This window comes from Podarcis melisellensis (genome assembly GCF_964234715.1).
Source record: "Podarcis melisellensis genome assembly, chromosome: 9".
Classification (NCBI taxonomy): Eukaryota; Metazoa; Chordata; class Lepidosauria; order Squamata; family Lacertidae; genus Podarcis; species Podarcis melisellensis.
Window position 1 is genome coordinate 28,240,153 of NC_138541.1, and position 14,442 is coordinate 28,254,594.

A 14,442-nucleotide genomic window follows, 5' to 3' on the forward strand; every position below is an offset into this window, starting at 1 on the left:
TGGCTAGTTCAATAAAGTTATTTGGATTGGATTAGATTGATTGGGGGAATCCAGGTTCAGTACAAGTGGTTGGAGAACAACCTGACCATGCATTCAGAGATATTAAAAGGGCAACATTCGTTGGACTATGCATGGTTCTGAACCCAAAGAAAGGTTCCAGGTTCAATCCCTGGAAATCTTGCTGAAACCATGGAGAGGTGGCTAATACTGAGCTAAATGGGACAATGGTTTGACTTGGAATATTGGCAAATTCCTATGTTAAGATACAGAAGGACTGCCAGAACAAGATGATTACTGGACATGAAAGATGATCCATTCCACAAAATCCCTGCTTCATATGTATATTGATATTATGATCACTAATGGATTGAGGCTTCTTTATTCTCATATGTTATATTTACAATTTGTGGCATGCATGTGACACAGAAAACAAAGGTAAAAACTCCCAACCCTGACACCTGAATGTATCACTCCACTTATGGTTACTGCAACTTTTAAATTATTCTGTTCCCAAACAGATATATTTCAGGCTGCAATATTTGTCTGTTCAGTTTATTGGAAAAATAGAACTGAGAGAGTTAAAAGTGATCAAGGTCCACAGTAACCTGTTAATCCTGACAGAATGCTGCTACAGTACCTGCTTCAAATTTTCCTCCAGTTGTGTTTGAACAGCTGTTTAAACTGGAAATGAGATTGTGGATTTGAAAACACACAGCCTCTTTCCTCAGAGAAGAAAAACAATCCCATTATTCAAGAACCTTCTTTGAGGAAAGTCCACAGTCTCTGCCTACTGATTTTTGATCTTTGGATTTTTGCAAATAGTGCAGACATATTTCCACTGTTCGGAATCCAAAGGGAATTTATAGCTCCCTTTCTCTCAGTATATAACTATAGTGTGGTATCTAATGTTAGTCAGAGCAAACCCTGTGAAATCAATGGACTTAAATAACCTGTCTGTCAATTTCATTGGGGCTCCTGTATGACTAACTTGGAATATCACCCACAGATATGTCAATGTCACATGAACAAACTGAGCACCGTTTATTTAGTTAGTTCTTTCCACAGTGGACTCGTTTCTTAATTTTATTCAGTTCTTTCCTGAATGAACACTTTCCCTTTTGTACCACTCGAGTACTTGCGGGCAGCACGTAAGAAAGACAGCACTCCAAGCTGTAGCAGGGCCCTGCCACATAATAAAATACAGTTTTCTTTGAATAAAAATGTGAAGCCTCTGCACTTAAGCATTCATTGGTTTGCCTTATGAAGCAAGGCATTCTCTCACACAGTGCTGCTCTTTCCAACACCCATTTGACAGTTGTGATGCTTGCTTGGTGGCACCTACTCAAGTCTCTTCAGCATCAGGAAACAGTTTTATTTTCCCAGGCCCTAACTCAGTGGCAGAACCCATCCTTTTGCACACAGAAGAACTCAGGTTCATCTTCATGTAGGGCTGGGGAAATAACCCTGTTTGAAATCCTGCTGAGATTCTCCCAGCCAGTGCAGATAAAACCTGCATTAGATGGGCCAATAGTCTGTGACTTCTATAAGGCACCTTCCTAAATGTTGGCTGGGGTGAGTTTTTATCTTGTGGTTTTAGCTTATCTGTTTCAAATCTTGCTGTTTCCAATCCTACTATTTACTGCTTTTGATTTTATGTTACTAATTGCTTTATCATGTGTTGTTGGCTGCCCTGAAAGCAATTCTTACTGGCAGGATATTTTTAAAAAGAAAAGAAATGAATGAAAGAATGCATAAAATATCATGTTACCAATTATCCCATTAACTGTGCTGGACCAATGCTCTTGTAAAGGAATCAATTAAAGTGGGAAGTTATCCCGTTGCTGCTACAAAATTGTTATATGGCAAGCCTTCATGTACCCAAGAGATTATATTCAGTGTTAAGTTTGTAAAGAAGCTGTAGTTGTGTTTAAAATTATGAAAGATTTGGAGTACAAAAGTACGCAGTCTCCCTTGGATGCAGTCCTATGAAGGAAGGATTCTCATCAGCACGTCTGCCCACACTGACAGGTGCTGCTTTCGGGCATTGATGGTGTGATCATGGCACATTTTTCAGCTGCCTTGTTTGCACGAAACATTGCAGAGGCACAGTGACTGTAAACATGATCACAGCTGGTGATGTACTTCTTCCTCGATCACGGTTATAACCACAGAGCTACTTAAAGCATTTTGGAGAACTGGTCCTCAAAGGGACAAAAGAAACAGTGTGTCCTATGTTTCATAGATATGCCCCCCTTTAAAAATGCTTCATTTCAGTTCAGGCAAACCTAGTCTTTTGCCTGGCTTCTTTCAGCTGCAGTCTCTGGTGTGGCCTCAGAACTTCACACACTATAAATCTCTTTGAAAGGAAATATGCATCAAAGCAGTTCACTCAGTTGTCTCTCCATGTTAGCCATTTCCCCAAACATTAAATGCATCCAGGTTTTCACTTTGCCTCCTTCCTCTCCCCCATACTGTTGGTGCCTTGCTGATCTCAGGGTAGCTAATCTCATGCCAGAGCCAGATCACGAGGCACAGGAATGTAGTCTCACCTACTTCAGATAGAATCTGTGGTGGGAACTGGGAGTATCTGGGCTTCTCTCTATCTCTGTCATTCTAGGTGGCTGTTCCCTTCCTGTGTTCTTTTGTCGCTGAAGGGTGATGATAAGAGTTCATGTCATGCAACGTCTCTGAGCTCACTTTTTTTGTAACCCGAGACATAGCCAAGGGTTAACCATCACCTCAATTGCCTGAAAGATGAATGTCACATGAGCAGAACTAACAAGAAACAGGGAAAGTGACACTTAATGTGTCACTTAACACTCAATACTGCATTAACTCCTGAGTTGTAAGACAGTGGGGAAGGAGGAGGGGAAAGTGCCCTTGTTTGCTTCTCCTACATTTGAAATTAAAAGACCAAGTGAAAAAAGGGCATTTTGATTTGCAATAAATTCTAATTCATGAAGGTGACCTTCTCATGGCAGAGAGCGGGGAAAACTTTGACTATGCCAAAGGCATCCTTGCCTTAAACCACACCTGGGAGCATACCTTTGACCTCCAGCATTATTTAATGAAATAGAGAGGACAATAAAGGAACATCAAACCAGACTCTGCCACAAATTCAATGATAACAGGTTAGAACTTAATGAAAGAAGCCCGGCCACCACCTAAGCCAAAGTGTGTAAGTTGTCCTAGGAGTACTTGCAGGGTTGTTAATTTATGGTAAACCAGAATTTCCCTTTGGAATTGGCCATCTCTAGGGTATTAGAAAGGTTCCTCCTGAATGCTGCCTCTATGGAGGAGTGGCCAGCCTTAGAATAATCAGTGCAGGGGTAGTCAAAGGGTAGTGGTGTCCAGCTCCAGCCAACATGGCCAATGGTCATGGATGATAGGAGTTATAGTCCACAATATCTAGAGAGCAACAAATTGGCTACCATTGGTTTAGTGAAAAATTATCAAAGAAAACTCCACTGAAGGACTTTGTGCTCTTTTTCTTTCAGAGTCTATGAGTTGTACTACCTCCAGTATCAAGAGGCTGCATGCCTCTAAGCACCAGTCAGAAGATTGCTATGGTCCTCATGCCCTGCTGGTGGTCTTCCCACCAGCATACGGTGGACCATTATGAGAACGTGATGCTGAACTAAATGGGCATAGCATCTTTCTTCTATTCTTAAATAAACTTTTTTTAAAGCGTTTGTCAATTACACTTTTAATTAGTGATGCATCCTCTTTGTGGAATGTCAGGATTGTGTGTATGTGTTTGTTTCTTGTGATTTTTATTTCCACGTTTACAACACACACACGTTTTACTGTAAGAGCGACTTATGCAGTATACAATATCCAATCTCTTCCTTTCTCTGGCTTTCTGTCTGGATAGTCCATTTGGCTGTGTTCATTGTACAGCCGCAGAACTGATACTTCAGGCTTCACGGAGCTCCATGGCTTTGCGCTAGCAAAACTGATTGGACTATTCTGACACAGCCATATGCTTGAGTGAGTGATAACTGCTAAATACAAATGACATGATTCAATAAAGTCAGTTACTATAAGCCTTTTAAACTAGAAATCCCATGTGTGCCTGTCAGTGCAATTGACAGCTGAAAGTTCATTTATGAAGATCTCAAACTAGACTTGACAGAACAATGAATCTCAAATTACATCTACACAGAAGCAGCAACTTGTAAAATATGTCTGACCTACCTTACAGTAGTCTATATCACTTACAGAAGGGACACCAAAAATACCTCCTGATTGTGTCTGTGACAGCTCAAAAATCTTTTGTAGCCTATTTGTTGGTGCACAAGCAGCAAACTCCAAAGAGGATGCTGTAGTCTAGACAAAACTGTTGAAAGAATATCAACCTAGAACCAAATTTATTTAAAAACTTTTGTTTCCTACAAAGATGACACCTTGGTGCATTATTTGCTTCCTTGAACATTAACTGGCTTATCCAAGTAAGAGAATTTACAGGCTTTCCATTAATAATTATGACAAACTACTTGCTGAAAAAGTAATGTAGTTAGCAAATTATTCATAACCCAGTCTTAGTCTTTATAATAATAATATATATATAAAGAATATGAATGACAGATTCATTGCACAAGCCTAACTCTAAACTCCGCAGAATTCCATGGGGTAAAAATTCTTCCTAGCAATTTAATTACATGTTCCTTGACTTAATCAGATGTTGAATACCATTCTGAGATTTTGTTTCCTCTGGCACTGGCATTTACAAATATTGCATTAGTGCTAACGTAGCATTTCAACAAAAATTACTCACATTGCTTGCTTTTGATTTGCCTTCCACAATAGCAACCCAAAGTAATAAACCATGCTGAAGCAGTTGAGACAGCATGTCCCCAGATCTCATTCTCCACAGCACGGTGGCACTTGAAAAATATTCTAGTATTTCAATATCAGTTCTGAATTTAATCAAAACATGTATAAACTAGAATAAACTTTGCTTGCAAGAGCAATGCTGGTTAACAGAAGTCAATTTACCGGGTTAATAAAAATATAGCCACTATTATAATATTACTAAAGCGTAATAAAGTGCTGCACAGACTTAGCAATCTCTCAGTTACCAGTACAGGGTACTTACTTTATTATCCTAAGGTGACATTTGCTGAGGTCCCCATGCTTTCTATGGAACCCAATCATGTGTAATTATGAGGTCGGTTAAGGTAATTCAAAGCACCATCCTCAATATGTAAAATTTCAAACTAGACTGTGATAATGTCTGAGGCATGAGATACAGTGAGTTTATACTATTATTTCAGAGAACTCACTGATTGTTTCCTTAGAGAAAGCAACTGTTTCCCCATATCCTGGCAACAAAACGTGTACACCCTGTGCAGTGCAAAGCTAAGCATGTCTACTGGAACAGCAGACTGGAATTTACACCCAGTAAGTGTGCTTTGGATTGCAGTTTTAGTTAACTATCTACTTCACCACATGATAGAGCATTTAAAAAGAACTCTTACCTATAACAGAATGGCGATGGCTTTGGGTGACAATTTGCCCTTCTAAAATGGTCTTATAAATCCACCCGCATTATGTAAACTTATGTTGATTCTAGCCTCATGTAATGTAGGGTACCCTTTTTCTTTTTTGTCTGAACAGAAATACAAGACACCATGAAAAAAGTGATTATGTGAACACATTAGAGTTTTGTGTGTGTGTCTTGTGTTCACTAATCAGGTGAGAAGGAGTTTATACTCCTACAAAGGAAACACTAGACACTCTTTCGTGCAAGCCAAAATTAGCTGTCAGTTTCTCCATGGACATTTTCCATGTGTACTTTGAGGTAGTCGTTTCTTGTAAACTTTTTGTGGCATAGCTGGCATTCCGCCATGGGGCGATTGGGATTGTGAGTCAGTTTGTGCCGGATCAGCATTTTCTTCAGGCTGAATGATAAGTCACAAACCTAAAGCAATGATAAAAAGACAAAAAGGAAACCAGTGGATTGTTGATGATTCAGAAGAATATTTCATAAGTAGACATTTGGGCACCCAACATTATGCACAACCCAGATTAAGCAATAGAGTAACATTATCCACCATTTCTGAACCAGGGATATGCTGCTAACTTTATTAATCTTTTATCTAATCATATCAGAAGGCTTCAGTTGTATTTCTGGATTGCACCACTGTAGAGCTGCCTCCTTTTTTCCCTGGAGAACACAGCAAGGCTGTGTGGCTTTATGAGATCACACAGTTTGGATATAAAGAAGGTAACCACTCCTTCACTATTTTGCTGCTCATCCTCTCTAACGTTAAGCAAGTGACTATCTCTCATCCTCAGCTAGTGAGAAAACTAGTACAGCAATGCATGGAGGAAAAAACATCACTCCACAAGCTAGTAACCAGGGGTGGACCAGTAGCAACCTCAGAATAAGACCAAGCCAGTTGTCTCTACTGTCTCTACTGAAGCACTTAAGAACCTGGTAAGTTGCTAATCTGGGCTTACTAAGAGAAGTATGAAGAACAGGAAGTGAGATCAAATAATGATCTCAGGGCCAGTTGCAAGAAATAGCAAGCAGGGAGTAGGAAGGAATGAGATAGGTTTTAGGTTATGTTATGCCTTTAATAGGTTATGTTATATTCTGGATTATGTTATGTTTTATAGATTATGTCTGAATAGGATGAGAGTGTTGGAGATACGTGCAAATGTGTATGTGAACCCGGTCTTTGGGTGTTTGATTTTCGTTGTTGTGTATACTGTGTATATACGGACAATGACAATAAATTTATCTAATCTAATAAAAAAAAGTCACTTCCACTACACTTGACAACATTTGAACTGGCCCTGAAGTTGTCCTTTGAAAAGTATTTGATCTTCAGCATGAGCAGATGGTCATATCTACCTCCATGCTGCTGATTTCTGTATCTCAAACCTCTGATAAAGAAAGAGAACAGGGCTAAGCTGTTATTTTTATGGACAGTTGGTAGCAATATCTGTACTTCCTGCTCCCTCCCAAAGTAATTTTCTGGTCTAAGGGTTTAATTTAACAATAATATAACTACTTGTGCTTATAAACTGCATGAGAAGTAAAACTCAGGTGAGGCTGATGTTTGAACAGTGTCTCCCTAATAGGGAGTTAAGCAGTATTCTATCTTCCCAAGGATATCTGGTATTATTCATTGTGCAAGCAAAAACAATACAATGACATACTGAATGAGAAAACATACAACGCATCCTGACTGCTGAGTCTTTCTCTGTAAGACCAATGATTAATGAACTGCTTTCCATAACCCTATGGAAACAGTACCAGCATACTTCTGTCAAGGTATAAGAATGCTGAATCAGCATCATTTACAGGTATAATTTTAAGGACTGCCATATAAACACTGGAAGAAAAGAGTATTTGCCCTAAAAGGAATTTGTCTCAGAAACTGTTATTCTTTCCTCACTATGTTCAATGACAGGCACTGTCCAATGGTCAGTTCTGCTCCAAACGAGCCTATTTTAGTAGATTACAAGTTTGAATATAGAGGCTTAATGCATTCCTAGTTATCAGAAGACCTAAGGATAAGTGCAATGCAATCAGATGATCATTACCCACATCTAGGAAAAGCAGTTGTGTGCAACCTCTACAGTGCACCATTAAATTAAACAACCACAGTATTCCCTGTGACCAGACTGGAATTTTCAAAATGGCTAGAGCTTTCTCTCTTTAATAGGTGTCAAGGGCTGGGGAAGAACAAGCAACGAGACAAATCCTCTATCTCCTAATGCTTAACACACTACTGCAAAGGGCCGGAGAAGGCAAGGCACTATTGCAGCTCCATACTGTAATTACTCCTTCTGCCGTGCAAATGGCAGTAGCCATATTAGTCTTTTGCAGCAAACAAGACTTAAGACTTTCAGGTAAATTCATACTTTCAGCTATGAATTTGGTAGCTCTGCTTGGAACAAACTAGTTTTAATGATGGCAAGGAGATGGAGGATCCAGTGCACTACGAATCGTCTCTATGGAAATGAGGGCGATCACCATAGAACCATGGAATTGGGACCCAATGGTCACCCAGTCCAGTTGCCTGCAATGGGTGTGGAGCTTGTGGCTCTCCAGGTGTTGCTGGACTACAGCTCCCATCATCTGTGATCCTTCGCCTTAACAGCTAATGGCAGTTAGAGGCCAACAATATCTGGAGGGACAGATGTTCCCAACCCTGATTTATAGCATGCGGTAGACTTTATGGTCCCATACCCTTTAGCAAAATCAGTTCCTATTTTTTTATATATATTGGATCCTATATTTGCCTTTTGGTGGCATCTTGTGCAAATGTTTGTACTGTAGTGTGATATAACGTAATTCTCTTAAGTGTGCATGCGGGATGTTTGTGTGGATGCAGCTTGCCATTAATGTACAGGCATGTAAATAAATGTGCATGAATGCTATGGCAGCGTGCAGCGTGCAGCCAAACATTTTGCAGACTGCAGCAGCTGTACTGTATTTTGAACTGCTGATAAAGATATAATTAAAACAAAACACAAGTTAAACAAAAGAACAGGCGCTGTCTTGGCTTCTAAATCAGTGAAGGGCAGGCAATTTCAGAGTAAACAAATACAGCTGGGTGACTAGAGCCTTCAGCAATGTGTGATAATAGGCTCAGGCAGTGATCCTTACTATGGAGTACACGGGAAATGACATGTCCCTATTTTCACCTGGGACATGTTGAAGGGCCTGCAATCTCTGCCTTCCCTGTGTTATTATAACATGGTCAAATGGAATGTGGACCACTGGACCACACTGATTAAATACTGACTGTGACTTTTGCACACTTAAATGGCAAGTATAAAATGCCTCTTTTACCAAAATCATGAAACCTCTAACAGATGTAGATGCTACAAATAAACATTTAACCCAGTAAGTACTACCGATGACCACATTTGCATGAATGTATATGTTTATGCAGCATCATAGACACATCGTTCATCTTCCTGAAAATAAATTCTAGGAATATCATCTTCAGCAGATGTGCTGTGTCAAATTCTGCTACCAGTAAGTAGTTCTTAATGAGTCTCAATCATACAAGTGATGACAGTTTAACAATGGCACATTATCTTTGCAAAATGAGAAGAATAAACTGCTTACAGATGCACACTTAATACCTATCCCTCGCTGAGCAGTAAATTCTTCTTGATATGCTATAACTGTAACATTTCAAAAGCCTGCAAATAAATAAAGAAGTGTGCACTGCCAAGGTTAAAACAAAACAAAGAAACAGTACAAAGAGTTTGCAAAGTGATAGCTGCAATGCATGGAGAAAATTATAAGATGGGTTGCCTCAAACAGGAAAGGTGAGTCATGCAAAATACAACTTTTCTGTGACAAGCTGAAGTTTGAAAGCAGTTTTTTTATTGGCTGAGATGCTGTTCTAGATTCTAGAATCTAGCATCAAAAGCTGAAAGAAAAGGCTTTTGAAACATGCTGAGAAAGAATTTAATGTAGCTTATTTAATGTTAAATGTGTTTAAATGCCTAGTGTGAGAATTTAAATGGGCAGTTTAAGTATATGTATGCTAAATGCTGGACAGAACAAGGAAGCAACTCAGTATGAGAAATGTATGCTTAGAGTTGAATTGCACATTCAGAAATATCACATGGCGTAGTCTTTCCTTGCACTGTACCAGTTCAGACAGCAAGCTGAGAATCAGATGTTTGAATGATCATCCTCCCTATGCAAAAACCTTTTGTGAAGGTAAAGGGTTCTAGCCTTCTGCCGGGTGTGTCAGCTTCCCCCAATTTTGAAATATGTCATACTTGGAAGTGGCTCATTGGCTGGAGCAGAGACGCCATACTACATTCCCGGTAGATAGGCTGCTATTGCTTCTCAGGAAGGAGGGGGCAAGGCAGCAGGATAAATGCAACAGCAAAATCAAAGTTTAACCTCCTTACTGTCTCTTCTCTCTAAGTAAGCAACCCACCTGCCAGGAAGCTAGTGCAATGGCTCTGCCTGGGGCTGGCCCAAGACATTTTGTTGCCTGAAACAAACAGTTCCCCATGTCCACCAGGGAAGAAGAGTTAAGTGTAGATCTACATCAGGGGGTGGGATAAAGATCTACATTAGACACAAGGGTGGGGGAAGACCAGCAGGGCTTCCTACTCCCCAAGAGGCCACTGTAGAGGTGGCATTGGGGTTGAGGGATGCCAAGGAGACGGCAGATCCAGTCGCCAAGGAGCATGTCACAGCTGGCAGTGCATTCCTTGGAGGCTGGATCTGCTGCCCCTATGGATCTTGCTGCCTGAAACTGTTGCTTCACCTTGCTTCGTGGGTGGGCCAGCCCTGTCTCCCTATAGCATGGAAACTGGAAGAAGAAGAAGAAGAAGAAGAAGAAGAAGAAGAAGAAGAAGAAGAAGAAGAAGAAGAAGAAGAAGAAGAGGAGGAGGAGTTTGGACTTGATATCCCACCTTTCACTCCCCTTAAGGAGTCTCAAAATGGCTAACAGTCTCCTTTCCTTTCCTCCCCTACAACAAATACTCTGTGAGGTGAGTGAGGCTGAGAGACTTCAAAGAAGTGTGACTGGCCCAAGGTCACTCAGCAGCTGCATGTGAAGGAGCGGAGACGCGAACCCGGTTCCCCAGATTACGAGCGCACCACCCTTAACCACTACTCCATGCTGGCTCTACACCATGTTGGAAGGGTAAGAGGAGCAGGATTTTTTTTTTTAATGCCCTATGGGGTCTTCTGTCCAAGAAGCATGTTTGAAAATGTGGTGGAAGGAGGATACAGAGGCACCTCAATGGAGAGATGAAACACACATATACAATGTGGTGATGTCACCGAAAACAGCAACCCTGGGTGAATTTTACTGAAATACCTAACACTGACTAATACCTAGAATTACCTCATAGATTGCTGCTATCGTATCTACATGCCCCAAAGGACATTCTTGGCAGCTATGCCAAGATGTGGAAATGTTCCATGTGTGGCAGTAATAGATTATCCTGCCTCTAAGGCATGTTGTATGCTACAGCAGCTGGTGCAAGCAGAAAATTCATCATGGGGATGCCTTTTTCAGTGGCATCCCTGTGGGCAGTGCAAGGTCTGTTATATTACCAAAGGGGCTGGTGCACATTTTGATTCTTAAAGCACTATAAATGCAGCCTATGCATGTTGAGTCCATTAAGAATCAAATATTTTCAAGCAAAAAGCTAGTATTTGCTCAGTCCTACACACAACCTTTATTTGAACAAACCTATTTTTTATACCAGTTGTTTTTTTTTAAAAAAAATCCTGCCAGTATTCAACAAAGTTTTACTCAGAGTAGTCTCATTGAAATTAATGAACATGACTAGGTTAGGTCGGTTAATTTCAATTGGTCTACTCTGAGTAAAAAGTTATGAAATACAGTGGTACCTTGTTTACATACGCTTCAGGTTACAGACTCCGCTACCCCAGAAATAGTGGCTCGGGTTAAGAACTTTGCTTCAGGATGAGAACAGAAATCGTGCAGTGGCGGTGCAGCGGCAGCAAGAGGCCCCATTAGCTAAAGTGGTGCTTCAGGTTAAGAACAGTTTCAGGTTAAGAACGGACCTCCAGAACGAATTAAGTACTTAACCCGAGGTACCACTGTACTGTCCATCAGATGTCAGTTGTTACAGACTGTTAAATACAACAGTGGTACTGTTCAGGCTTTTGAAAACTTATTGTAAACCAAACAAAATATGGAACAACTATTGAAATTTCAATGAGATCTTCATCCATGCCCCTGCCGACATTAATTAGGCATTTAATTGGTGTTATTTTTTATGATCTGCTTTGCAAATAGTCTAATAAAAACCTGCAATTCAGGTCCATGATCGTAAAGCATATTACAGTTAAACATACAATTTTTCTAGCTAATGTTAGAATTACACACACACAGGACACTTTTCTTGCTACTGCTGTTTTGTGCAATCTTATACATGCCTGCACAGAACTACATCCTGCTAGGTCAAATGGCTTTTATTTGTAGGAAAGTATGCACAGGACAAAAATGCTGCAATGGCTCAAGTCAGCCTTCATGCCAAATCATGATCTTTGCAGACCATAGTTCAGAATCCACACCATGAATTGAGCTTCCAGACCTAGGGTTGTATTCCAAATCAGTCATACTCAGAGCAGACCCACTGAAATTAATGAACATGGCTGCCTAAGGTTCATTAATTTGAATGTATTTGAGTAAACTTTGGTGTTCCTCTGTTTCAGTTATGATCTATTCATAAATTCAGTACCATCTGCATGGTGCAACAACCTTTTAAGGCAGGGCAATGGCCCTAGCAGTGGTTTGTCCATGATGAATTGATGAATGATGAATTGCAAATCAGCTTTGGTTCAAACATAATGCCAATGCCTGGTTTGGCTTTGCAAATCATGGTTTTGCATTATTCTGAACGCAACCAATATTTTAATCTGGGTAGGCATTATAGAAGCTAGTATGAAAAGGGGAGGGGGACAAAACAAAAAACAAAGCACACACAGTCTCCACACACTGCATTTGGATGAGAATGGAAAAAAGCAGAGTGGGAAAGAATATTTACATTTTAAAAGGATCTTTTTCCTAATGCACAGGAGTCTCGGTGCTTTGTTACTGCAGAATTCTCCTGAGGCACATAAAAGTGTTTTACTGCAATAAGCGAAACTTGAGCTCATTTAAATCTTTGTCACTAAAGGCATTTCTCAATGCTAATTGCTGAATTAATATTAACAACAGAAACGCCTCATGTTACCCATGGTGTCTGTTTCTCACAGAATTATGCTAGTTGCTAGAGTTCAGTGAACCTTTCAGATTTTCTTACAAATCAGTGGAAATAGAAAAAAGTTAATAATAATCTCACTGGGCCTCTAAAAGTTAATTCTCTGAATGTGGAATGTTGCCATGTCCGGATAATGGCAACAAAGATGGTGAGGGACCTGGAGACTATGAGGAAAAGTTGAAGGAGGTAGGTGCGCCTTGCATGGAGAAGAGACAATTAAGAGGTCACCTGATAACTATCTTCAGATATTTGGTTGACACTTAGCAGATGGAGCAAATTTGCTCACCCTAGGCTTGAGCTGCTTGTCAGTGAGGTCACCCAATGTCTTGGCCAGAAGCCAGTGGTCAGTGTGTTGGCATGTGATCCAAAATAGTAGGTCCAAGTCAGCATTGGTCAACCTTGGTCCCCAGATGTTGCTAGTCTACAGCTCACATCATCCCCAACCAACTTAGCCAATGGTCAAGGATGGTGTGAGTTGTAGTCCAACAACATGTGGGGACTCAAAGTTGAAGAGCACTGGTCCAAATGACAAGAAATGGGATTTCAACTAAAGTTAGGAAGCACTTTTGAAATTACAAGCTACTTGATGGTATGAGCTGGATCAGACTGCCTAGGAAACTGGGGGACTCTCCTTTAGTGGCAGAGACTGATGGCCAACTATCAGAAATGCCTTAACGGAAGATTTCATGCATCTACAAAGGGTTGAACCACATGACTTTGAGGCCTTTTCCAACTTGTATGATTCTGTGGATTGAGCAGATATATGCTGTCCCTGGTGAGCATGCAGGTACACAAATACTTCAGTTTGTGAGGTCCATATTGAGGACAGGGTATGTTTTGCTTACCCTGTGGATAGCAAGCTGTGGAAAGATAAATGATTGCAGTATAGAGTAGATGGAGAAGAGACTTCAGCAGTAATGTGTAATAGTAGGTGGGTAAATGATGCACTGGCCATAATCATTACGGTGCAATACTATGCATATTCACTCAGAAGTAAGTCCCATTGTGTTCCAATGAGATTTACTCCCAGCCAGTTGTGCATAGGATTTCAGCCACAATGTGAAAGTGGAGATGTCAGCAGTACACAAAAGCATGCCTACGGAATGCTTGAGAGTATGCAGTCTGTCCCTGTTCTAAGTTCTCCTTGCTCATCTGAGGATGAAATCCTTGTCAAGAAAGCATGTGATCAAATTATCTAGGCAGGGTCTTAAATAAAACTGGCATGCAGGCAGATATCCTTTCTAGCCAAAATTCTAGATAAAACTCATATTAACACAAATGGAATTTATTACAGAGAAGAAAAGAATGTCTTCTCCTTCTCAGACTGATGCAGGTACTGCTCCTCCCTATGTATTTAGGCATCTTTTAAAAGTACCATCTTTTGTGACGCTAGATCATCACCATTAGATTAAGAACCTAGTAGAATTAAACTCCAGAGAATGGTACTTTAAGAATTCCTTATCCCTTTAGACAATTACTCAAAGGGGAAAAAGGAATGACCAAAAATGTAAAGCCACTATCCTAATTTTTTGATGCTAACACTTCTAATGAAACCAAGAATTTTTACTAGGTATTTTAAGAGCCATGAAGTTGGCATTAATTTCCTCTAGCTGACATCACTTCCCTAACCAGAAGGAAACAGGGTCAAACAAAAAAAGATGTGGTCTCAGAAATATTTCCCTAAATAGACATTCTTGATGTGTG

At 40.3% G+C, this 14,442-nt stretch overlaps 2 protein-coding genes across 4 annotated transcripts in view; one reads left to right on the top strand and one right to left on the bottom strand.

The window, feature by feature from the left end:
* The window catches only part of LOC309377774 (dynein light chain roadblock-type 2), a 384,929-nt gene that overhangs the window by 115,403 nt on the left and 255,084 nt on the right, over nucleotides 1-14,442 (top strand). The gene's annotated exons all lie outside the window — the stretch shown is intronic.
* Nucleotides 4,354-14,442, bottom strand: part of PRDM5 (PR/SET domain 5) — an 85,848-nt gene continuing 75,759 nt past the window's right edge. For all 3 annotated transcript variants that reach the window (XM_081924999.1, XM_081924998.1, XM_081924997.1), the window contains one exon: nucleotides 4,354-5,923. In XM_081924999.1, coding sequence (XP_081781125.1) covers nucleotides 5,759-5,923 — 165 coding nt within the window. In that variant the 3' untranslated portion in view covers nucleotides 4,354-5,758. The remainder of the gene's footprint in view (nucleotides 5,924-14,442) is intronic.